Consider the following 24369-nt stretch of genomic DNA (forward strand, 5'->3'; position numbering starts at 1 on the left):
GAACTAGAGCTTACACCATGGATGGAAACAGCAGACCCCCCTCCATTCTCCCCCACCCCCATGTTGGTAAGGGTAGATAAATACAAGCTCAAAAGAACCCCAATCTTTCTTCCTGGGCAGCACAGTCCATCTCTTCATGCAAGAAGGTATGTTTGATACTCTTATTGCACCAGCAGAAAGGCCTCACTCTGACACAAACCCAGTATGGAGGGCAAATGGCAGCCATGCAGATGTTCCACTTATTTTCCAGAATCTTGTCTGCTGTGCTGTTGCACACACATCTTCTGTGCCAAGGAGAGATCAAAGTACTTGTAGATGAGCAGTTTTTATATCTTTTTAGTGGCAAGTTAGGTTGCTGCACTCCTCGTTTATTTCTAACTGCTAATATATGAGATCTGGATTGTGCTCAGGAAAAATCCTCCATTTGTTTTCTAATGACAATGAGTGATGGCAACATCACAGCTAACAAGTGATGGACGGAATGCTGAACATTGTCAAACACTCACCCCAGTCATAGATCTGGGTTTAATCCATCGTTCTTTTGCTCACCATGCCACCCCAGTTTGGACCCAGCCATATGCAAATCAGTCTTGACCCTGTTCCTTATGGGAACAGTCCAGACCAAACTGCCAAGCCAGGTCCTCACTGGACCGGAAACAAGCATCCTGGGACCGGTTTCGGGGTTTCACCCCTCATCAGCCAGGCTAGCTTGAATCCAGTGGCATGGGAAGCACGGGACCCACGTCTGGGCATACCCTTCCCACTTAGGGCGACAAAGCAAAAACAACAAGTGATGGACGGAATGCTGAACATTGTCAAACACTCACCCCCAGTCATAGATCTGGGTTTAATCCATCGTTCTTTTGCTCACCATGCCACCCCAGTTTGGACCCAGCCATATGCAAATCAGTCTTGACCCTGTTCCTTATGGGAACTGTCCAGACCGAACTGCCAAGCCAGGTCCTCACTGGACCGGAAACAAGCATCCTGGGACCAGTTTCGGGGTAACTTCATGATTTGGTTTCAAACACTGCAAATTAACCTACCTGTTAGAAAGGAAATGTGTTGAGAAATGCCATTATCCCTCTCCCCTCTGAACAATCCAGTACATACCATTTTTGGAGTGGTAATGGGAATGTGTAGAGAATAGGCATAGTTCATATGTTTGAAAGAAATTACCTTCTTCAGCTTGTATATGGATCCAAATTATCCTCACTATTTTTCTGACTGTGACATACTTCCTTCATAGCTGTCTTTCAAGATAATGTTAAAGTATTTGTTACTGAGGGCGTGAGAGAAGTGGGAGCGCACACACTTCATTAATGTCCCAGTCATGAAGAAGGCAAAGTGATCTAATTATGGGGACTGAATTTACTTTTTCCTGGGGAGTGCCAGCAGGTACACCAGTTCTTTAACTTGAATTAGCATAATTAGATCAATTGTAGAACCACAGGGTTATCCAGAAAAACACTGCTGGCATAACAGCATAGATGTGCCAAGCTTAGCAGGAGTGTCCTAGTGCGATTGCACATCATCTTGCAGGGATTACATATAAGGACATTTGAGATTCTCTCTCTCTTTTTTTCCTCCTCCTCTCTCCCCCCCCCCCCCTCCCCCCCCCCCCCCCCCAAAAAGAAGAGAACTAGCACACTTTCTTTCTTCATCTCCTTTCAATTGTTTTTAATTTATGTGCAAATAAGACATTTTCTTATTTGAGGATATTTTGTTATGCTATAGTTTGACTTTTTAGCTTCTCCACACTCTTAAAGTAAGTCTTGATTGCTCTTTATATACTTGGTAAGTGCAGAGGGATTAGCAATATTATTTGGAACCTGGGCCTATTATTTGGTAAATGACTGCACGCCACATATTACTCAGTTGCCAATGGTTGACCAGAACTCCACTGAAAGCATAATATGGGATATACTAATTTTTATCTTGCAGAAGACTTAAGCACAGAAGTTTCAAGTATTTTCTGAAATTAACTTTAGGGTAGCAAATCATGTCCATTTGTAAGTGCCAATTAAATTTACTTGAGCACTGTATGTTTCTGAAATACAGTAGTCAGCAATTTGCTTATGTGCAAATTTTTTTTTTTTGGGCTCTGCACAAATTCTGAAATGAGATTTATCGGTATAGTAATTTTGTATTTCTTTTGCAGAAGTCATCCAAAAGAACAAAAGAAGCTAGGCAAAGGTCTTTATCCCCTGTGAGAAAAGACAAAAGCTCTGCCAAAGTTACAGATCGGAAAGAGCCTTCATCTCCTGGAGAGCTAAACCGGCGTTCTGAAAATGAAATGCAGAAAGAGTCTGACAGACGCTCACCAAGCAATACTTTACCATCTCAGAGGAAAAGAAGCAAGGATAAAGGTGAAGCCCTGAAAGCATCATCTGGCAAAAACAGATCTCCTAGTCCAGACAGGGCCTCTCCAGAGAAGATGTCAAAGGAACCTGGAGGTTCTCTTTCAGGAAGGAATAGATCACCAGAGCAGAGAAAGTCTGCTCCCCAGAAAGAGTGTGACTCACTAAAACATCATGAAAAATTGCAGAATGCAGCTAAAACCTTACCCACTTCAAAGTCTTCACCAGGAAAGAGGTCGGCTGCAAGGAGGACATCTCCTGATGAAAACTCTGTCAAAAGAACAGTTTCACCTGCGAAAAGTGAAAGAGTTGCATCTCCCAGTAGTGAGAACTCTTCTTCAGAAAGTGAAGAATCTTCTAGAGATCGAAGCCATTCATCAGATAAAACGAAAATGAAATCTAAGGCTGCTTCCCCAGGAAGAAGCAGATCACCTTCTCGACCATTGGTTTCCACCACAAATGAGGGAAATTCAAGGACTTCCCAAAGACTTGCAAGATCTAGATCTCCTTCTGAGAAGGAACGAGCAAAAACACCCCCTAAAAAGACCTCTAAAATATCCTCTAAACGTGACAGATCAAGCAGTTCTCCAAAGCGTGCTCGTTCAAAGACTCCAAGGAAGGGAAAGTCTAGATCAAGAACTCCAAAACGTGGAAGGTCTAAAACTTCACCGAAAGGCGCTAGATCCAAGTCTTCTCCCAAACGAGGTCGGTCAAAGACCCCCCAAAAACGCAGATCTAAATCAAAAACACCACAAAGGTGGAGAAAGTCCAGGTCTCCACAAAGATGGGGAAGGTCTAGAACACCACAGAGATGGGGAAGGTCCAGGTCTCCCCAGAGGTGGGGCTGGCGCAGGTCTAGGTCTCCACAGAGATGGGGTCGCTCTGGATCCCGCCAGCGATGGGGCAGGTCAAGATCTCGCTCCCCAAAACGCTGGGGTAGGTCTAGGAGTAGATCTAGGTCTAGGTCTCCAAAACGCTGGGGTAGGTCTAGATCTAGGACCCCACAAAGAAGAGGCAGGTCAAAGACACCCCAGAAAAGAGTACGATCAAGAACCCCTCAAAAAAGAGTTAAGAGTAGGTCCAAAACACCTCAGAAACGTGGTAGATCAAAATCACGAACACCTAAGAAACAAATTGTATCTAAAACCAGATCACCCCAGAAACGTGGGAGATCCAGGTCAAGGACCCCTCCAAAGCGAGGTCCTTCTAGATCCAAGACACCCCCAAAACGTGACAGGTGTCGGTCTAGAACTCCAAAACGGAGAAGGTCTAAATCTGTAACTCCACAAAAGCGTGGAAAATCTGGGTCTTCTCCAAGAACTGTCAAATCTCAGATAATTGCACGGAGAAGTAGCTCCATCTCTTCTCCAGAGGCGAGAGCAAAATCAAAAACTCCCCTAAGGGGTCGCGAGACAGGGTCTTCTCCCAGAGCCAAAGAAAAGTCTGAAACTCCTCCAAGGAGACCTCGATCAAGATCCTCTCCATTCATGAGAGTGAAATCTAAAACCCCACCAAGGCGAGATCGTTCTGAATCTCCTCCAGGAATGAAAGAGAAATCAAAAACTCCTCCTAGACGAAGAAAACAAAAATCAAAAACTCCCACAAGGCAAGATCAGTCTGGTTCTTTAGGACGAAAAGAGAAATCTAAAACACCTACTAAGTGGCACAGGTCTAGTTCTTCCCCAGAGATTAAGACAAAATCAAAAACCTCACCAGTGCGGCGTAGGCCTAGCTCTTCACCCGAGATCAAAACAAAATCTAAGTCTTCTCCTAAACCTCAAAAGTCTAGCTCTTCCAGGGTGAAAGAAAAATCTAAATCACCTCTGCGATGCAGGTCTGGTTCTTCTACAGGGGTGAAAGCCAAGTCAAAGTCACCTCTTACGCGAGACAGGTCTGGATCATCTCCCAGACTAAATGTAAAATTGAAAACACCCCCCCGGCAAAGGAGGTCTGGCTCTTCTCAAATGAAAGACATATTGAAAGTTTCTCCAAGACGACACCGGTCTGGTTCTTCAACTCAGAAAGAGAATTTGGTGTTGCCAATAAGAAGACTTGATTCTGAAGCTTCCCCAAACCCTAAACAGAAATCTAGAACTGTTCTGAGGCGTGATAAGTCAAGCTCATCTCCAGAAGTAAAGGCCAAATCAGAAACTCCTCCAAGGCGGCACAGCTCTGAATCGTCACCTGAGAGAACTTTTAAAGGGAAAACTCCACCACGGCGACTGAAATGTGCTCCTTCACCAGAGAGGAAAGACAGACTGAGAATTTCTCAACGGCATAGTAGGTCTGACTCTTCTCCAGAACAAAAGAGGAAATCTGTCACACCTCCACGACGCAGTAGACACAGTTCTTCTGTAGAGATGGAAAAATTGAAATCATCTATAAGGCAAAGCCAGTCTCATTCGTCTCCTGAGGTTAAGGAAAACCAGAGATCTCCCCCTAGAAGAAACAGATCAGATTCATCTCCAGAACAAAAAGAGCCATTGAAAGCACATCTAAGACGTGGGCGGTCTCGAGGTGCAAAATCAAAGACACCTTCCAGGAAAAGCACATCTCAATCATCTTCAGATAGTAGCAGTTCAGACTCTTCACCAGATGGGAGAGGATCAGCAAGGATATTTGCTTCTCGTAGCAGATCTGCATCTTCTCCTGATGTGAGAAATACATCAAGAAGTCCTCCAAGGCGCCCGAGATCTGTCTCCTCTCCTGAAATTAAAGAAAAATCAAGCACACCCCCACTGCAAACCCCTCCAAGGAACAGAAGAGGTTTATCTCCTGATCAGAAAGGCAAATTAAGGACTCCCCCAAGCCAAAGCTGCTCTGATTCCTCTCCAGAACGGAATGAGAAATCACGAATGCCTCCAAGACGTAGGGATTCTGGGTCTTCTCCAGAACTGGGAGTAATATTGAAATCCCCTTCCAGGAAAAGCCACTCAGCATCCTCTCCTGAATGTAAAGAGAAGTCAAGAACTCCAAGACGAAGGAGATCTAGCTCATCTTTAGAACCAAGCAAGGAGTCAAGAACACCAAGGCATAGTAGTTCTGATTCTTCACCTGAACCACTTGAGAAATCCAAATCTCCTCCAAGGCGAAACCAGCATAGGGTTTCTCCATCCCTGAAAGAGAAAGCCAGAACCCCACCAAAAAAGAAAAAGCCTGAGACTTCATCGGGGGGGAGCAGTTCAGATTCATCTCCAGAGCTGAAAGGGAAGACAAGATTACCTCGGCGACGAAGTCGGTCTGGGTCAGCAGAAAGAAAAGACACATCTAGATCTTCCCCATTAAAAGCTCGTAGTGGGACTTCATTAGTGACCAAAAAAATACCCTCTTCACCAAGAAGCAAATTGGCATTGTCTCCAGAGTATAAAGAAAAATCTGGGAACTTCATAAGGCGCCTGCAATCCAATTTATCACCAGAACATAAAGAGAAATCAAGAGAAATGTTGCAGAAAACAAGAGCTGGGTATTCTCCAGATAAGAAAGCCAAATCTAGAATATCACCATTACACGGCAGAGCTGCGTCAGCACCAGAACATTTAAATTTACCAATAAAAACACACATATGTAGCAGATCGCCCATAATAGCTGATAAGTTACAGACATCACCAAGGCACTCGGCTGCAACTTTGCAAGAACAGAAAGGCATTCCTAAATTTTCCCCACAGGGAAGTGGTAGTTCTACAACTCCAGCCTCAAAAGTAGGATTAAAATCAGTTTCTTTGAGAAGTGGGGCTGGTTCATTACCAGAACAAGATGCTAAATCAGAGCCAGCCTCTAGTCTTAGCCTACTTGGCTCCATTCCAGGACACACTGAGAGGCACAGCAAGTCCGGTTTATCTTCAGCAGTTAAAGTGAAAACACCACCCCAATTGTATAGTCCTGAGTCCTCTCCTGAGAAAAAGTTAACACCCCCACATCACGAAAAGTCTAGCTCATCCTCTGCATTGAAGGAGGTATTGGGTACATCTCAGTTGAAAATCAGTGCTGTACCCATTCCAGAAAAGGGAGAGAAAACCCCCAAATCTCTAAGCCAAAGGTCTCGATCCCCAAGAAAAGAGAGACAAAGAACACCACCTAGGCGTGGTGGTTCTAGCTCATCCACTATTGAGAGAGAAATGACTAAAATGCAGCCAAGGCAAAACATGTCACAATCACCATCAGAACAAACTTCTAAATCCAGAAGCTCCCCAAAGCCGGAAAGAACCAGGTCCCCAGTTCAGTCAAGAGCTTCCTCAAGCGGCAGTAGTTCTGGTTCATCTCCTGATCGTGTGAAATCTGCAGCCCATGTTGGACGAAGCAGATCACGTTCACTCCCTGTACAAGAAGAAAGAATACAAACTCCTCCAAGGCAATGTGGGCCTGAGCCATCTATGTCCAAGGGTAAATTTGACACATCACCACGTCAGAATAAGTCTAGCTCTTCTATACTTCATGACAAGACTTCATTGCCAGTTAGGCGAAGCAGGTCTATTTCGTCTCAAAGGAACATGAGAAGTGCATCATCTGGGCAGTGCACTACCACATCATCAGAAGATAGTGGTTCTGGATCATCAACAGACAGAAGCCGGTCTAGGTCATCCCCTCGGCTTAGGAAAGCACGTTTGGATACAAATCGAAGCCGGTCTGGATCCTTTCGAAGGAGTCGCTCTGTGTCTATTGAACAGGTATCAAAGAAAGCTCTATCACCTTTAAGACGTGCAGATTCTTCACCAAGGTCTGAGAAATCCGTGGACTATTCAAGACCAGGGTTTCCTGGGTCATTCACTAAACAGGAGAAACCTAAAGGACTTTCAAGAAGAAGCAGATCTTCATCCCCTAGAAGGAAATTAAAATCCTCTATCCAAGAAAAGTCTGAGGTGTCCAGAAGGCCAGAAAAGAGTGAGACGACAAAATCAAAAGGCTGGCCCCGTTCTCCGAGGAGAGATAAATCTGAATCTCCTCGTCGAAGACCTGAAAAATTGAGAGCTTCCCCAAGGCAAAGATCAGGCTCTTCTCCTAGGCGAGGCCGATCTAGGTCTCCATCCAAAAGAGACACTTTTAGATATTCTCGGAAGAGGTCTGGGTCTTCCACAAGAGGAAGATCTAGGTCAGCCTCCAGGCAAGATGCTTCCAGATTTGGTCAGAGGCATCGGCGTAGGTCGGTGTCCTCTCCAAGAGGGCGAAGGTCTAGATCCTCCTCAAGGCAAAGACTTCAGCCCTCTCCATATCGAGGAAGGTCTGGATCATCTCCTCGGCGAGCCCGATCCAGCTCAAGATCAAGAGGAGATAAATACAAATATTCTCGAAGGAGGTCTAGATCCTCCTCGAGGGGACGTCTGTCTAGGTCTACATCCAGACAGGAGAAATACCAAAGTTCTCCAAAAAAAGGTGCTGCCTCATCTGTGAAGCGTGGCAGATCCAGGTCCCCACCTAAACTTGATATGTCCAGGTCATCATCTAAAAAAGGCAAATCAAAGCTTTCTCCAGGTCCTGTGAAATCTAAAGCATCCCCAAAAAGGCGATCAAGATCGTGTTCAAGGCCAAAACAAAAACAAGCCTCGCCAAAGCAGGATTCCTCAAGAACTCCAACAAAACAAGTGCAGTCTCGTTGGTCTCCAAGGAAAGACCGAGGCGATTCTCCAGGAAATAAAAAATCAAGGTCACCTCCACTCTTAGACAAATATGCAAAATCGAATGTGCAAGAAAAACTGCTACCCACACGGCAGACCAAATCTAAGTCCTCTCCAGACAAAAAGATTGTGTCCAGCACAAAAAGACGATCCTCAAGAGAGAAACTTCTTTCCATTGCTGCAAGATCTTTGTCCAGGGACAGCAGCTCACCATCACCATCAAGAGAAGAGTCTCCAAAGCAGATGCCGGTGGCTTTAAAAAAACAGAGGGTCGGCCCTGGTCGCATGTTGCCATCCAATAGATCATCTTCAGAAAGGAGTGTGTCCCCACCTGGGTTAGTGAGAGTTTCTCCAAATGGTGAGCAGTCTTCTCAGAGTGGTAATCCAGCCAAAAATAAATCTCCTGCATTTGTGAAAAAAGACAGTTCTCCTACCGAAATAGAGAGGGGGCGAAAGGCACAGGTACAACCTATTAGAAGTCCTAACAGATCTGCTCTGAGAAGGAATAATTCTCTGACTGGTTATTCTTCCAGCAGTTCACGTTCCAGTTCTCCTGCAAGCCATGCCTCCCCTGGTAAGTCTCCTCCGCGTTTGCCTGTGACAACTAGGAGCTTCACTGCATCTGAACAGTTAAAATCACAGCTGACGTCTACAACTGGTGGACTAAAGCTCCAACCATCATCCACCACGGGTGATTTTAATTCCCAGCTTTCTTTGTCTCGTGAATTACAACCAAGCGGAAATTCAACAAAATCTGTGGAGCAGATTAAATCATTGCAACACTCTGCAAAGTCTGAGCGATCAAAATCCTTGCTATCCTCCACAAAGCCTGCAGTGCAGCCAAAATCATCTGTGTACTCTATAAAGCCCACAGAGACGCAGAAATCTTCACTAAGCTCCCTAAAACCTGATGAGCAGCCAAAGCCTCCATTACCTTTGACAAAATCTGAAGAGCTGCCAAAGTCACTTCCACTTTCCACAAAGCATGAAGTGGATATGAAATCCACACAAGAGGACAATCAGCCGAAGGCATCACTATCACTGACAAGATATGAAGAGCTGGTAAAGCCTTCAGCTAAACAGGAACAGAAAAAGTCAATGCTTCCTTTATCAAGACATGAAACAGATGTGAAATCTCCACCAGCCTTAAGACTTTCAGAGCAACCAAAATCTCTTCCTTCCTTGGTAAAAGCTACAGAGCATTCAAAGTCACTTCTGTCCACAAGAACTGAAGACCAGGTGAAATTTCAGCCATCTCCATTGATACCTATAGAACAGTCAAAATCTTTGCTAACGTTAAAACCTTCAGAACAACCAAAGGTTTTGTTAACCTCCTCAAAACCTCTTGAGCCATCAAAATTCCAGTTCCACTTGCCCTCTGCAAAGTCTGAGCCATCGAAACCCAAATTCCAATTTCAGATGTCCTCAACAAAATTGAACGAACAATCAAAATCCCTGCTCACTTCAAGACCTATTGAGCATTTTAAAAATCCACTTTCTTCAGCAAGATCTGTAGAAAAAACAAAACACCCATTATCAACAAGATCGAGTGAGCAACCACCAAAGCTTCAATCTCATCCACACACCATAAAAGCTGTTGAACCACTGAAATCTTTGCCGTCTGTAGAACCTGTTCAGCATCTAAAACCCCAGCCATCTTCAGAGCTTGTTGTACAGCAGAAATCTTCACTGTCTGGAGTAGAGCCTATTGAGCAAATTAATTCTCAGCTGACCTTGGAGAAAGTTGAACACACCAAAACACAGTTATCAACAAAACATCTAGATCAGAGGAAGGATAGTCTGTTTTCTGTGGATTCTACTTCACAATTACTTCCTTGTGTGACCGCCAAGGATTCTGTTGAGCAGCTGAAGGGCCAACTTTCTCTCACTGAACCTGCTAATCAGCTGAAGACACTGCATCCTCACACTGAATCTGTAGAGAAGCTTAAGGTCCACCTGTCATCGTCAGAGGTTGCTGAGAAGACTCAGCCCAACCTCTCCATGCTTCTTGAGGAACAGAAAACCCAGTGCTCTTCAATGGAATATGTTGAGCAAACGAATGCACAAGTTTCATTCACACAGCCTGAAGCGGAGCCGAAGACCCAGTTATCACTAGATTTTGTTGATAAAGTGAATGCCAGAATGACTTCTATGGAGCCAGTTGACCAACTAAAGCCCCACATGACTTCTCCGGAGCAGTCTGAAGAACGGAATTCCAGACAGATGACTGTGGATACTGAAGAACCACCAAAGCCCCAATTGCCGTTGGAGTCCTCTGAGCCATTAAAAGCCTGTCTGGCCTCAGAAGACCCTTTCCTGGAGCCAAAGCCCCAACTGGCCTCAGGAGATCCCCAGGAACACCTAAAGGTCATAATAACTTCAGCAGAACCATCTGAGCAACTGCAAGACCGTCTTGCATGTGTGGGTTCTGTTGTGCACCTGAAGCCAAGTGTGTCAGTAGAACTTGGTGAGCAATTGAAACCCAGTGTGTCTTCAACAAATATGATCGAGCTGCCCAAATCCCATTTATCTTTATTAGTACCCTCTGAGCAGCAGAGATGCAGTTCAGCTAGCCCAAAACACTTACAGGCAGTTGAACATGTGAACCAACAGTTGTCTCTGTTGCCATCGACTGAGGAGGGCCACCTTGCTGACAGTGGGAGCCCAAGAAAAAGTCCTCAGTACCCAAACAAAGGTGAACATTCTGGTGAATCAAATCTTGGCCTAAAACTATGTCGACGTCCTTCACCGCCTGAAGACGCTCAAACAGATTCTCGAGATAATAATAAAGGTTCTTCAAAGTCTCCATCTGCAACCATTTTGTCTCCAACTCTGCCTGAGGAAAATAGAACTCAACGAAGGAGAAGGAGCTCATCATCCTCGTCATCATCTTCTTCATGCTCCTCTTCCTCTTCTTCCTCTTCCTCTTCCTCTTCCTCCTCCTCTTCGTCCTCTTCAGACTCCAGTTCATCTGATTCTTGCCCACCCTCACCACAGAACAAAGAGCATGTGCAGAAAAGGTAAAATGAACATTCTTGTACGATGTTTATTTTAACAATTGGCATAATCGGAGTCCTGTTCATTTATAGCTTCTTATTCATAACTGTTGACATTTTCTCATTGCTTCAAAAAATGTTAAATATAACTATTTTTTTCTTTATCTGTAAAAACATTGCAATATTAAACAACTTCCGGTCCTTTTATACCTTCCAAGTAAAGATAATTGTTTCATAGTATGAAGATATTCTGTATTCATGCTTTGTGTATTTTGCCATTGAGTGTTGGATGTGGAAATTTTACCAAATAAGCATAGTATGGTGTTCATTTAGTCTTGAGGGCTTGTTTGGAATCCATCAACTTAAATGAACTAGATCAAACCCTATTTTCCACCTCACTGCCCCAGTTCATAGGTTTTTTTTCTGCTCTATCGGTCAGCCTGGGGTGATGCTGCTCTGATGACAGTTGTCCTTGTGCTTTAATGATCTTTGAAATTAACATCATAGCAACAAAACATTGATTTGGGGAATTATGCTGGGCTGTTGCGGTCTTCCACTTGAGTAAAAATTGTATCCGTAAACTAGTACTCTATTCCCACCTAAGTTGGAATTTCTGCAGAAAGTGTTCTGATAGTCTTATAGTTGCAGATTCCTTACCTTTGAATTTCCCAGGCATCAGGCTGGATCCAGAAACTTTTGTGTGAGTAGTACCCCTGCGTGCCGTCAGGTCGGTTCCGTGCAGTACCACGCGTTGTTGGAGCTGAAGTGATGCCGCAATCACCTATATAGGCTCCACCCAGGCAGGCAGATGCCAGCTACTTATGACTTTCCACACCAGTAGCACAGAGCCATAAAGTGAACTGACAAGTGTTTCCAAACTAGGGCCCTGTAAGGGGCGTAACCCTAGCCCTAGAAATTTGTCTGCAGAGTGGTGAAGCAGGGAGGGGGCCTGTAAGGAAGACTCAGCTGGTTATTGTCTCTACCAGATAATGGGTTACCAAAGGTAAGTAACTTGTTCATCTGATAAAGACTTCTAGCTGCATATTCCTTACTTTTGAATAGATACCCAAGCCATACCATCCTGGAGGTGGGCTGTGAATAGATTTACCTAGACAATGAAATCCTGCAGGACCGAATGGGCAAAATGCCAGTCTCTGCAGACCAGACTATCTAGGCAGGTGTGTGGCAAATGTTTGCAGGGACAGCCACGCTGCTGCCTGTCAGATGTCCAGGACTGGAACTCCACAAGCCAATGGTGTGGTCGCATCTTTTGCTCTGGTGGAATGGACACTTAAGCCCTCAGGCAGCTGCTTTTTAGCCAGGACATAGCAGATCTTGATAACTGAACAACCCCGGGTGAAATGGTTAGTTTCTGTACTCAACCTTTCTTATCTCCTACATAGCCCAGAAAGAGTGACCTGTCCTCCCAGCGCTCTTTTGTGTGGTCACCTCGGGGGCCAACGGCACCAAAGCATGGAACTGAATGAAGCCACCCGACGGCATGCAAAAGTTTCTGTATCCAGTCTGACATCTGAGAAATCCAAAGGTAACGAATCTGCATCTAGATACTGTCTCTACCAGATAATGTGTTACTGAAGGTGAGCAACTTGTTTTTCTGCATCTCTTCAGTCCTATAGATAAAATGTACTAATGTGCCATGGTTGACAAGAACAGGTCCTCGGGCAGGTTACTACATTTCTAAGCTTAAGCTGTTGGATGTCTGCTTCTGATGGATACTTCTAACTCTAGATTCCTCACCTTCTAAATATTCCCCAGGCGTCAGACTGCTCCCAGAAACTTGTACAGCAGTTCTGTGATGTCATGCTGCTTAATGAAACTGTTCTCCTCTGTAAGTGATCAACAAAGGCGCATATATGTGCCGCCAATGGGCACTGTCTCTTTCTGCCTTGTCAGATGTGGCGGATCCAGAGCTTTGACCAGACATTTTCAAATATTTTACCAGTATGAAAACTACTAAAATGTTGCCCCTTAAAACAGGATTTAACCTCTGCAAGGATTGTAGCAAGCAGATGTCTGTGATGGTCCCTCACAATGTCTGTCTGTGATGCCTTGGGTTATATCTCTACTTCAGGGCCTGTAGCATGTGTGCCAAGATGTGCTTGGAGGCCATAGGATACCGCAAGGCCAAACAAAGAAAGCAGTATGCCTTGACCAGTTAAAGTGAAAGGTCCTGTTCTGCTTCGAAATTTGTTCCAGTGGTAGATCGTTGTTGTTCCAAGTCTTCATATAATTCAGAGGAAAAGCGCAAGAAATCCAAGTGGAAATCTGTTACTTTGTTACTCCCGATCTACAGAGAAGGGACAAGGGTGTCATCTTGCTTCTTAGTCTAGCTCCCAGACTTCATTGGAGCAGATTCAGAGTTTGGTCCTAACACACCCTGAATTCCCAGGTCTGCCTGTGGCACTGCAGCACGTAGTAGCCTTCAGGTAGGGCATGCTACGCATATTTGGCCATTGACCAGCATCTTCTGTTGCTCCTTGGGTCCTTAAGTATCCACATCGGCCTATGCTTACTCCCGAATGTGCCCTTTGCATCTACATCTGGTTCAGCACCACCTTCAGTGCAGACTCTGGTCTCTGCGCCACCCTGTGTGGATTCTTCTTGCATTGATGCCAGTGCAGAATGAGAATGCACAGACCATAGTGCTATCTGACAACAGCAAAGAATCCACCACATCCTTCACCAAAGTTGCACACATTGCTCAGACCTCAAAATGCTCCAAGGAGAGCAGAGTCAAGGGCGTCATTTGGACCGGTTTGCTAGACAGTCAGGTCAGCAATTTCTCTCCCCTATGGCTAAAGTAGAGGCTTCCCATTAAGCCACTACCGGGTACCCCCTCACACTCAGTCCAGCCCTGACAGCCTTTCAGCCCTTTTGTGGCATAAATCTTTTGGGAGTTCCTAGACGTAAGACTGGTATTGCAGGCCTTTCTGCTGTATAGCAAGGGAAGGCAAGTGCAGAGTCTCACAGATAACTCCACCTTCATATGGACCAAAATGCCGTTTGTTTATTTACTTAGATGATTGAGTGGAAAAAAGTCAACAGTCACCATAGGACCTACTCATGCCACAGTGTCTGTTCATCAAGCTGGATTTCACAATAAGTGGCAAAAGTCGCACCTTGTGCCACAGCTTGGCTAACCTTTTTCTAGGAGCGATCTCTAAATGTAATCAAACTGCTGCCTCTTTTTCAGAACTCACATACCATTATGTGTAGGACAGAAAGCACTATACGCATTGTCCTCTGTTCCTGGTGCAGGAATTGTTTTTTGGTCTTTTCAGTAATCGTACTGCATATTATGGTGCAGTAGAATAATGTCCTGGAAAGATTTAATTCCTGTGGCGTGTATCTTTCGCCTTGTCTCACTTTTGAGGCACAAGTCCCCTACATAGCTTAGAAAAGCTAGGATGCCCTCAGCCTGCTAATGTTGACTGCCCTATGTTCCCTCAAGTGACCATGTTACATTCATCAGCCCGCTCCATGTTGCTTTTGTTTGGGTTTTATTGACATGAGAGCTGTCCTTACTGTCAGACACCTGAGGTATCTTGTTTAAATGAAGGTGGCTGCTCCAGACCAGATCCACAGGAAGATTAGACAAGACCCGTTTGATTTGAAGAGATGCTTGAGTATATCTCAATGGACTGACACTGGTGAGGAACCACAAGGTTGCTGCTGCTTAAAAGTAGAGCAAAGCCGGATAGGCTTCATCTGGATCAAGGTACTGTAACGTTGCCTTATGTCCATTTGAGGATGAGCCTGCACAGTTCCCGTTCATTTGCCCCTCACATGTTATTTGAGGCTAGCTTCTGTGTGATGGAGGAGAGTACCTCTATTAGGTAACCTTTTAAAATATCTGCCCTTACAGTTCAGCAAATATCAATATTTTTGAGTCTGGGTCAAAAGCTTATTCTCAAAAACACAAACTAGGTTCTGCCCAGTCAAACTAGTGACTCCTGCAGCTAGTTAATTCTCACAGACATCCACTGAAAGAAAAAGGCACTCAAGGTCCGAACTAGAGGATACTGGCTTCCTAGTTTCTGTTGTCCTTAGACACACCAAGTCTTGCAGTTGAGCCCTGCACTGGTAGTTCGGTCAATGACTTGGGGGGGGGGGAGGGGGGGGGAGAGAAGCCAGAAAGAGAAGACTTTCCTACACAGGATCGTGGTTCAGAGACATGGCTAGTTCAACAACAAATGGCAGGATCTTGACGCCCAATTACCTGAGGATTGTCGACAACTACCCCTCAAGGTCCTCACTCCAGGGCAACCTGGTCTTGTACAGTGGACTAATCAAGAGGGTGGCAGACATGTATGGAGTCCAGCTGAGGGAGGGAGAGAGAAATCATGCTTTCTTCTGGAAACCCTGACGCTATCACAGAAGACAAATCTGTATCTCCCAGTACTCCCCTGCATACTAGAGCATGGTAAGGAAGCCTTCAAGGAACCTATTGCAGCCATGGCTGTCACTCAAGTGGAAAACAAATATATACACTCCAGTCCGGACCGCCAATAAATCAAGGGCAAAGTGCCAGCAGTCTGAATCATAGTGGCAACAGCCAGTAAGAGGAATAATACACCCACATCAGCAAGGCTGCCACCAGAGAAGGAGTGCAAAAGCCTGGACCTGATGAGCAGAAACATGGAAAGGAAAGTGGCAACATGATGAAGTATTGCAAACTTGAGTGCCCTTCCGGGGGTGTTCAAGAAAACAATGGTAGTCATCCAAGAGGGTAAGAACATTGCCAACTCTTGCCCCAAATCGGCTGTAGGTGCTGCTGATAACACCAGCAAGCAGAATTGTGCAGACACCACCCTCAAATCGTCTCTGGCTCAGGATTCAAGGCTGAGGATCAGGTATCTGTCATTTACATGTCGTTAACAGGAGATATTATCTTCAGGACTTCTGTGGATGAAACATTTAAAGAACAATGAAACAGCCAGTGCCATGGGAACCTTAGAGTTCAGAATTTCCTTCGGGGAGAGAGATGGGGCCCAACAGAAGAATAGCAGGCAGAACTGGGTTCTCACCAGCCCAGCACCAGTAGGAGGGCTTCAAACAGCAAGCTGTGTAGCAGCCCACTTAACAGCAGTGGCATCACAGGTGATAGTCCTTTTGCAGAAAGCCTAGAGGACAACCTGCAAGGGGGGGTGGGGGGGGGGTAACGAGCAACTCATCAAAAAATGAGCCATAGAGGACCCTCCAAGGTAAATGGGCAGCAGTGTCTATTCAGCGTACTTACTAGTACCAAAACAAGCCTGGACATTGAGACCAGTTCTGGACCTCAGGTAAATAATCAAATTCATACAAACTTCAAAATGACAACTCTACAAGAAGTGATCCATTCCTGAGGGAGATAAAATGCCCACCCTAGATGTAAAGGACACTCATCTACTTATCCCGATGAACCAGAGACATAAGTACCACATCATTTTCATCATGGACAAAGCACACCACCAGTTCAGAGTGCTTCTCTTTGAGATAAAACCAGAACCACTGGTGTTCACAAAATGTCTGGCAGTGGTGGCAGCACACCTTAGAAGATAGGGTGTACACTTCGACCCATATCTAGGCACCCTAATGGAAGGTGCAGTCTCTTATTGTGAGAACTTTCATGAAATTGATGGGTGTATTGGCTTCATGCATACATTCCCCTCTTATCGTATACCAGACTGCACATGTGACCCATTCAGGAATGGCTTTTGTAACAGATGGTCACAAGCCATGGAAACTTGGAAGGATCTAGTGTTTGCCACATCAGAGGTTCAGAAAGTAGATAAGAGTGAAACCGAACAAATATTGAGGTAGGGAGACCTTCATGCTAAGAGCTTCCATTGTGACCATAACAACGGATGCATCCTAGAAGAACTAGAGTGCACTTGGGCAACCTGAAGGTCAGAGGTTTCTGGAACCATACAGAAGCCGTGAAAACTATCTGGAATGAAAGACTGTCATCCTAGCTCTGAAAGCATTCCACTCTGACCTGAAGGGACAGACAGTGCTTATCCAGACGAACAACACAAGTATGTTTTAGTTCCATAAGCAAGGGGAAACAAAGTTGTTCCATTGTCAAAACTAGTGCAAGAGACATGGAATTTGGTGGTCCAGAGGTACACAGCCCTGGTAACAATACACACCTTCCCAGGAAGCAGAACACAGAAGCAGACATGTTGAGTAAGCAAGAAAACACCTCCTACGAGTGTTAGGTAAAGCAGGATGGTACTGGACACTGAGTTCAGATGGTGAAGAACTGTAGGAAGCTGGCTATCTCTGTAGTGTACCAGTGTAGGGGTACACCATGCAAATCATTCAGATGATCCTTATTGCCTTATAGGGCTTAAATTAATAATCCCAATGCTCTTTGTTAGTAGTGTGATCAGAGGAGAGAGTTAAGCATTTGTTGAACACAATCAGTAAATGAGACACACTCAAAGAAACTCAAGCCCAATTTATAAAAATAATAGATTTTTTAAATAATTTTAGACACCAAGTGTAGGATGCTGGCTCTTTATATATTGCACTAAAATGACGTACACTGTGCAGAGAGTCAAGTGACTCCCCAGTTAGTATTGCAGAGGCAAAAGTAGATAGGGCCAATGCTATATTTGTGGTAGTGTTGGCGAGCAGTTGGGCTTATCAGAGGGGAGCCCTAAACATTTGTTGTGCTCGTAGGCAAGAAATTACTCTCTCAAAGAATAAACCAAAGACCAATTTAAAAAAAGTAATAAATGTATATGTATGTTCGATGGCATGTGTAGCCGCAGATACACATGCTGTGCACTGTTCCTGCCATCTAGTGTTTGGCTCGGAGTGTTACAAATTGTTTTTCTTCGAAAAAGTATTTTCGAGTCATGGGACCGAGTGACTCCTCCCTTTCGGCTCCATTGCGCATGGGCGTCGACTCCATCTTAGATTGTTTTCTTTCCGCCATCGGGTTCGAACGTGTTCCTCTTGGCTCTGTAATTCGAATCTGGAAACTTAGAAAATCATCGAAAATCATCGGTATTGTTTACGTTCGGGACCGGTTTAGTTTAATCACATCGGCACCTACAACAAGACTGTTTCGGCGGCCCTTCAGGGCTTCCACACTTCACTGAGGCCTGGTCGGCCCGACCACACCCGTCGTTGAAGACTAATGGACCGGACCCCCTTCCGCTTCTGTCCCACGTGTCACCCAAGTATCCTTATACAGACCTGCATCGGGTCTGTAACGTGTGTTTATCACCCGAACACAGAGAGGGTACTTGTGAGGCCTGCTGAGCGTTTCGATCCAAGAAGACTAAGGGCTCGACGCGCAAGACTACAGATGGCATTGAAGCCGAAACAACATCTCGACGTCGAAGAAGAGATGCGGATATCCATCCAAGGATCGGACTCTGATAAATCCGACGGTGATCGACCTTCGGCGGTGCAAAAAGGGAGTACACCTGCCCCGTCCCTCACCCAAGGTCATTCCAAAAAACTAAAGGCCACGTGGATGCCACTGCCTGAAGGCCATGGCTCCACCCACAGAAAAGAAGGTGACCAAGTAACATCGGCACTGAAAAAGGCCAAAATTGTGCCAAAGACTTCTGACTCTGGTCGAGAAACCGGCACCGACAAAAGTCGGCATTGAGTCGAGCAAGCCTCGAAAGAGCTTACTGGAACCAAAAAATACAATTTAGATGGAAATTTCGGTACTGAAAAAAAACGGCTTTGGAGCCGAAACAGTCTTCCTACACTGAAGAGCAAGGGCTCTCTCTGCAGCTCAAAGAAAAGCACAGATTTGAGCAAGAACTGGATTTCGAAGAGCATGACCAAACACAGCTAAGGTTAGAAATCCAGAAAGACACAGGAAAGATACAAACCATCCCTCCGCTCAAGTCAAAAAGAAAACTGGCTTTTCATGAGACTGAACAACCAAAAGCCAAAGTGGTTAGAGAAAGGTCACCACCCCCATATTTCTCACCACAAGCATCCCCACTCCTATCACCCACAATTGTCACCAGTGGGTACACCAATGGCACAGTCACCCACACATACTGGGATGACTCAAGACGATGCGGACCCATGGGATCTATACGACCCACCTATATCGGACAACAGCCCAGAGTGTTATCCAACAAAACCTTCACCACCAGAGGACAGTACGTCCTACACACAGGTACTGGCTAGAGCAGCAACATTCCACAACGTAACAATGCACTCGGAACCAGTGGAGGATGACTTCCTGTTTAACACTCTGGCATCCACGCATGCATTGTACCAAAGTTTACCTATATTACCGGGCATGCTTAAACATGCACAACAGGTCCCCCTTCCATTCCAAGAACCTATAAAAGGGAGAGCCATCACGCCAAGGGTCGAAAAGAAATATAAACCGCCCCCGTCAGACCCAGTGTTTATTACTCAACAGCTCCCTCCGGACTCAGTGGTTGTGGGGGCTGCAAGGAAAAGGGCAAATTCACAATTAGGGGATGCACCACCCCCTGATAAGTAAAGTCGAAAATTCGATGCAGCAGGGAAAAGAGTGGCATCGCAAGCAGCCAATCAGTGGCGAATTGCAAACTCACAAGCCCTACTTGCCCGCTACGACAGGGCGCATTGGGACGAGATCTAAGACATCATCTGGTACTTGCCTAAAGAACACCAAAAACATGCCCAACAAGTGGTTGAAGGACAGGCCATATCAAACAACCAAATCCAGTCTGCCCTGGACTCTGCTGATACAGCAGCACAGACTGTCAATACAGAAGTAACAATTAGAAGGCATGCATGGCTGCGAAGTTCCGGGTTTAAACCAGAGATACACCAGGCGGTATTGAATATGCCATTTAATCAACATCAGCTATTCGGGCAGGAAGTGGATACCGCTTTAGAGAAAATGAAAAAAGACACGGACACGGTCAAAGCCATGGGTGCGATCTACTCTTCACAATACAGAGGGACATTTAGAAAACCACAATTTAGGTGAGGGTTTAGACAACCATCAGAACCATCCACCGCCAAACAAAACTCACCTACCAGTCTCAGTACCAGAGAGGGGGGTTCCGTGGTTCCTACAGAGGACAGTTCCCAAGAGGAAGAGGGAAATTCCAGCCTGCCAAGCCCTAGCAAGCAGTGACTTTAATGTCCCACTTCCCCAACACATCACCAGAGGGGGGAGATTACCCAAATACTACCACAATTGGACACACACGTGTGTCATATCAATTATCCTGTATGGTTACTGCAAGAGTTTACAACATTCCCTCCAGATGTTCCCCCAAGACCGCACAAAATGTCTCTACAACACTTAGACCTATTACAAATAGAGGTCCAAGCACTGCTAACCAAAGAAGCAATAGAGCGAGCACCCTATCACCAAAAAGGAACAGGCGTTTACTCCCTGTATTTCCTTATCCTGAAAAAAGACAAAACGTTAAGGCCTCTGTTAGATCTCAGAACACTGAATCTCTTCATCAGATCATTTCCACATGGTAACACTTCAGGACGTAGTTCCCTTACTAAAACAAGGGGAATACATGGCAACACTGGATTTCAAGGATGCGTATTTTCACATACCCATCCATCCATCTCACAGGAAATACCCCAGGTTTGTAATACAAGGCAAACATTACCAATTCAAGGTGTTGCCGTTCGGAATAACAGCCCCCAGGGTATTTACAAAATGCTTAGCTGTAGTAGCAGCTCATAAGGAGACATCACATGCACATATTCCCATATCTGGACGAATTGCTAATAAAAGCCAACACTCAACGACAATGTCACGTTCACACGCAATACTTAATAGAAACTCTCCACAAACTAGGGTTTTCTATAAATTACCAAAAATCACATTTACAACCATCCCAAATACAACAATACTTGGGAGCAACACAACACACAAAGAGCAATTGCCACTCCAAGTCCACAAAGAGTTCAGTCGTTTCAAAATATAACATCAAGCATGCAACCAAACCAACACTACACGGTCAGGTTTGTGATGAAACTACTAGGCATGATGTCCTTATGCATAGCTATTGTCACAAACGCAAGGCTACAAATGCGGCCCTTACAACAGTGCCTAGCAAAACAATGGATGCAGGCACAGTGTCCACTCCAAGATCTAGTGTTGATAGACCGCCAAACACACCCTTCGCTTCAATGGTGGAACCCTGTAAATTTAAACTAAGGGCGGCCTTTTCGAGACCCAGTGCCTCACGCCATTATCACAACAGACGCCTCCATGATTGGGTGGGGAGCACACCTCAACAATCCCAGCATACAAGGTCAATGGGACCTTAGAATTGTTAGTCTTTTTAGCACTAAAAGCCTTTCAACCCCTTCTAGCCCACAAACACATTCTTGTCAAAACAGACAATATGATAACAATGTATTATCTAAAACAGGAGGGACACACTCGTCACAGCTGTGTCTCGTAGCACAATAAATTTGGCATTGGGCAATTCACAACAACATTCGCCTCATAGCACAATATATCATTCAAATTCAGTTAGCCGACTATCTCAGTCGAGGTCACCAGCAAACTCACGAGTGGGAAATACATCCCCAGATTCTACAAGATCACTTCCACCACTGGGGGACACCAAGCATAGATCTGTGTGCAACAAAAGAAAACACAAAATGCCAAAACTTCGCGTCCAGGTACCCACACCCTCAGTCCAAGGGCAATGCTCTATGGATCAGCTGGTCAGGGATATTTGCTTATGCTTTTGCCCCGCTCATTCCTTATCTGGTCAACAAACTGAGTCAAAACAAACTCCAACTAATACTTATCGCACCAACGTTGTCTCGCCAACCGTGGTACACCACACTGTTAGACCTGTCTGTGGTACCCCACATCAAACTACCAAACAGACCAGATCTGTTAACACAAACAGGTCAGACACCCAAACCCAGCATCGCTCAGCCTGGCAATCTGGCTCCTGAAGTCTTAGAATTTGGATATCTAAACCTTTCCAAAGAGTGTATGGAGGTCATTAAACAAGCAAGAAAACCCACAACAAGACATTGTTACGCTAACAAATGGAAAAGGTTTGTTTGCTACTGCCAGGCTAATCAAATTATGCCATTAGACGCCTCCACACAAAACATTGTAAGTTATTTACTACACTTACAAAAGTCCAATCTAGCCTTCACTTCCATTAAAATACATCTCACTGCAATATCTGCTTATCTGCAGATTAAACATACAAAATCGCTTTTTAGAATCCCAGTTATTAAAGCCTTGATGGAAGGACTAAAAAGAATCCTACCCCCAAGAACACCACCAGTACCGTTGTGGAATCTTAACATTGTATTAACACCACTCATGGGCCCACCATTTGAACCCGTGCATTCTTGTCAAATCCAATTTTTGACTTGGAAAGTAACTTTTCTTATAGCCATCACTTCACTTAAGAGTTAGTGAAATACAGGCATTTACTATTCAAGAACCCTTTATACAAATACATAAACAAAGTGGTTCTCCGTACAAATCCACAATTTTTACCAAGTCATATCACTGTTCCATCTAAACCAAACTGTGGAACTCCCAGTCTTTTTTCCACAACCAGACTCAGTAGCCGAAAGAGCCTTACATACATTAGACATAAAGAGAGCACTAATGTATTACATTGACAGGACAAAACAATTTTGTAAAACAAAACAATTGTTTGTAGCCTTCCAAAAACCTCATGCCGGTAATCCTATACCCAAACAAAGCATTGCCAGATGGATAGTTAAATGTATTCAAACTTGTTATATCAAAGCAAAAAGAGATCTACCTATTACACCAAAAGTGCATTCCACTAGGAAAAAAGGCGCCACAATGGCCTTTCTGGGGAATATACATATGACTGAAATTTGTAAGGCAGCCACCTGGTCTACGCCTCATACATTCACAAAACATTACTGTGTAGATTTGTTAACACAACAAGCCACAGTAGGACAGGCAGTATTACGAACATTATTTCAAACAACTTCAACTCCTACAGGCTAAACCAACGCTTTTGGGGAGATAACAGCTACACATGCCCTCGAACGGAAAATGTCACTTACCCAGTGTACATCTGTTCGTGGCATGAGACGCTGAAGATCCACATGCGCCCTCCCACCTCCCCGGGAGCCTGTAGCCGTTATAAGTTGATGATAATAATAATAAACTTGTAAATTTGTAAATATATCACTTTTAGTCACACTATGTACATACATACTTATTCCAATGCATGGGCACTATTACTTTATACACAACTCCTACCTCCCCCTCTGCGGGGAAAACAATCTAAGATGGAGTCGACATCCATGCGCAATGGAGCCGAAATGGGAGGAGTCCCTCGATCTCGTGACTCGAAAAGACTTCTTCGAAGAAAAACAACTTGTAACACTCCGAGCCCAACACTAGATGGCGGGATATGCACAGCATGTGAATCTGCAGCGTCTCATGCCAAGAACAGATGTACACTGGGTAAGTGACATTTTCCATATATATATATATATATATATATGTGTTTGATGGCAAGTGTAGCTGCAGATACACATGCTGTGCACAGTCCGCCGTCTGGTGTTGGGCTCGGAGTGTTACAAGTTGTTTTTCTTCGAAGAAGTCTTTTCGAGTCACGAGACCGAGGCACTCCTCCCATTTCGATTCCATTGCGCATGGGCGTCGACTCCATCTTAGATTGTTTTTTTTCCACCATCGGGTTCGGACGTGTTCCTTTTCGCTCCGTGTTTTGGGTCGGAAAGTTAGTTAGAATCTCGGAAAAAAACGTATTGTTGCGTTCGGTATCGGGTTAGTTAGAACAAATCGACACCGAATTTGGAAGTGCTCCGGTGGCCCTTCGGGGTAATTTCAATCCCCCGTCGGGGCCTGGTCGGCCCGACCGCGTGTGACTTCAAGACTGATGGAACGGACCCCTTTCCGCTTCTGTCCAAAATGCCATAACAAATATCCGTATACGGATCAGCATCTGGTCTGTAACTTGTGCTTGTCCCCCGAGCACAAGGAGGATACGTGTGAAGCCTGTCGAGCGTTTCGGTCGAGGAAGACGCTGAGAGACAGAGGAGCCAGGAGATTACAAATGGCGTCCACGCCGACAGGTCAACAACGGTTCGCGGAGGAAGAAGCTTTCTCCATCCACGAGTCGGATTCAGAAGAACTCGACGCCGAAGAAACAACAACAACGTGAGTAAGACGTCGAAAATAAGGACTCACGAAAAGTCCACAAAAGCCCAGGGGACGCCACCGCCAACAGGCCATGGCTTAACCCAAAAACTAGGTGACCGACCCAAGGCACCAAAAAAGGGCATGCTGGTGTCGAAGTCATCCGACTCCGGTCGTGATACCGGATACAGCAACCTCGGAGCCGAGACAGCGGCTCCGAGAAACTTCGGCACAGAGACAGCGGCACCGAAGAGATTCGGCAC

At 45.1% G+C, this 24369-nt stretch overlaps 1 protein-coding gene across 5 annotated transcripts in view; it reads left to right on the plus strand.

The window, feature by feature from the left end:
• Positions 1-24369, plus strand: part of LOC138304355 (serine/arginine repetitive matrix protein 2-like) — a 735752-nt gene that overhangs the window by 514577 nt on the left and 196806 nt on the right. For all 5 annotated transcript variants that reach the window (XM_069244334.1, XM_069244333.1, XM_069244336.1 and 2 more), the window contains exon 11: positions 2162-10989. In XM_069244334.1, coding sequence (XP_069100435.1) covers positions 2162-10989 — 8828 coding nt within the window. The remainder of the gene's footprint in view (positions 1-2161; positions 10990-24369) is intronic.

The sequence above is a fragment of the Pleurodeles waltl genome, chromosome 7, assembly GCF_031143425.1.
Source record: "Pleurodeles waltl isolate 20211129_DDA chromosome 7, aPleWal1.hap1.20221129, whole genome shotgun sequence".
NCBI lineage: Eukaryota > Metazoa > Chordata > Amphibia > Caudata > Salamandridae > Pleurodeles > Pleurodeles waltl.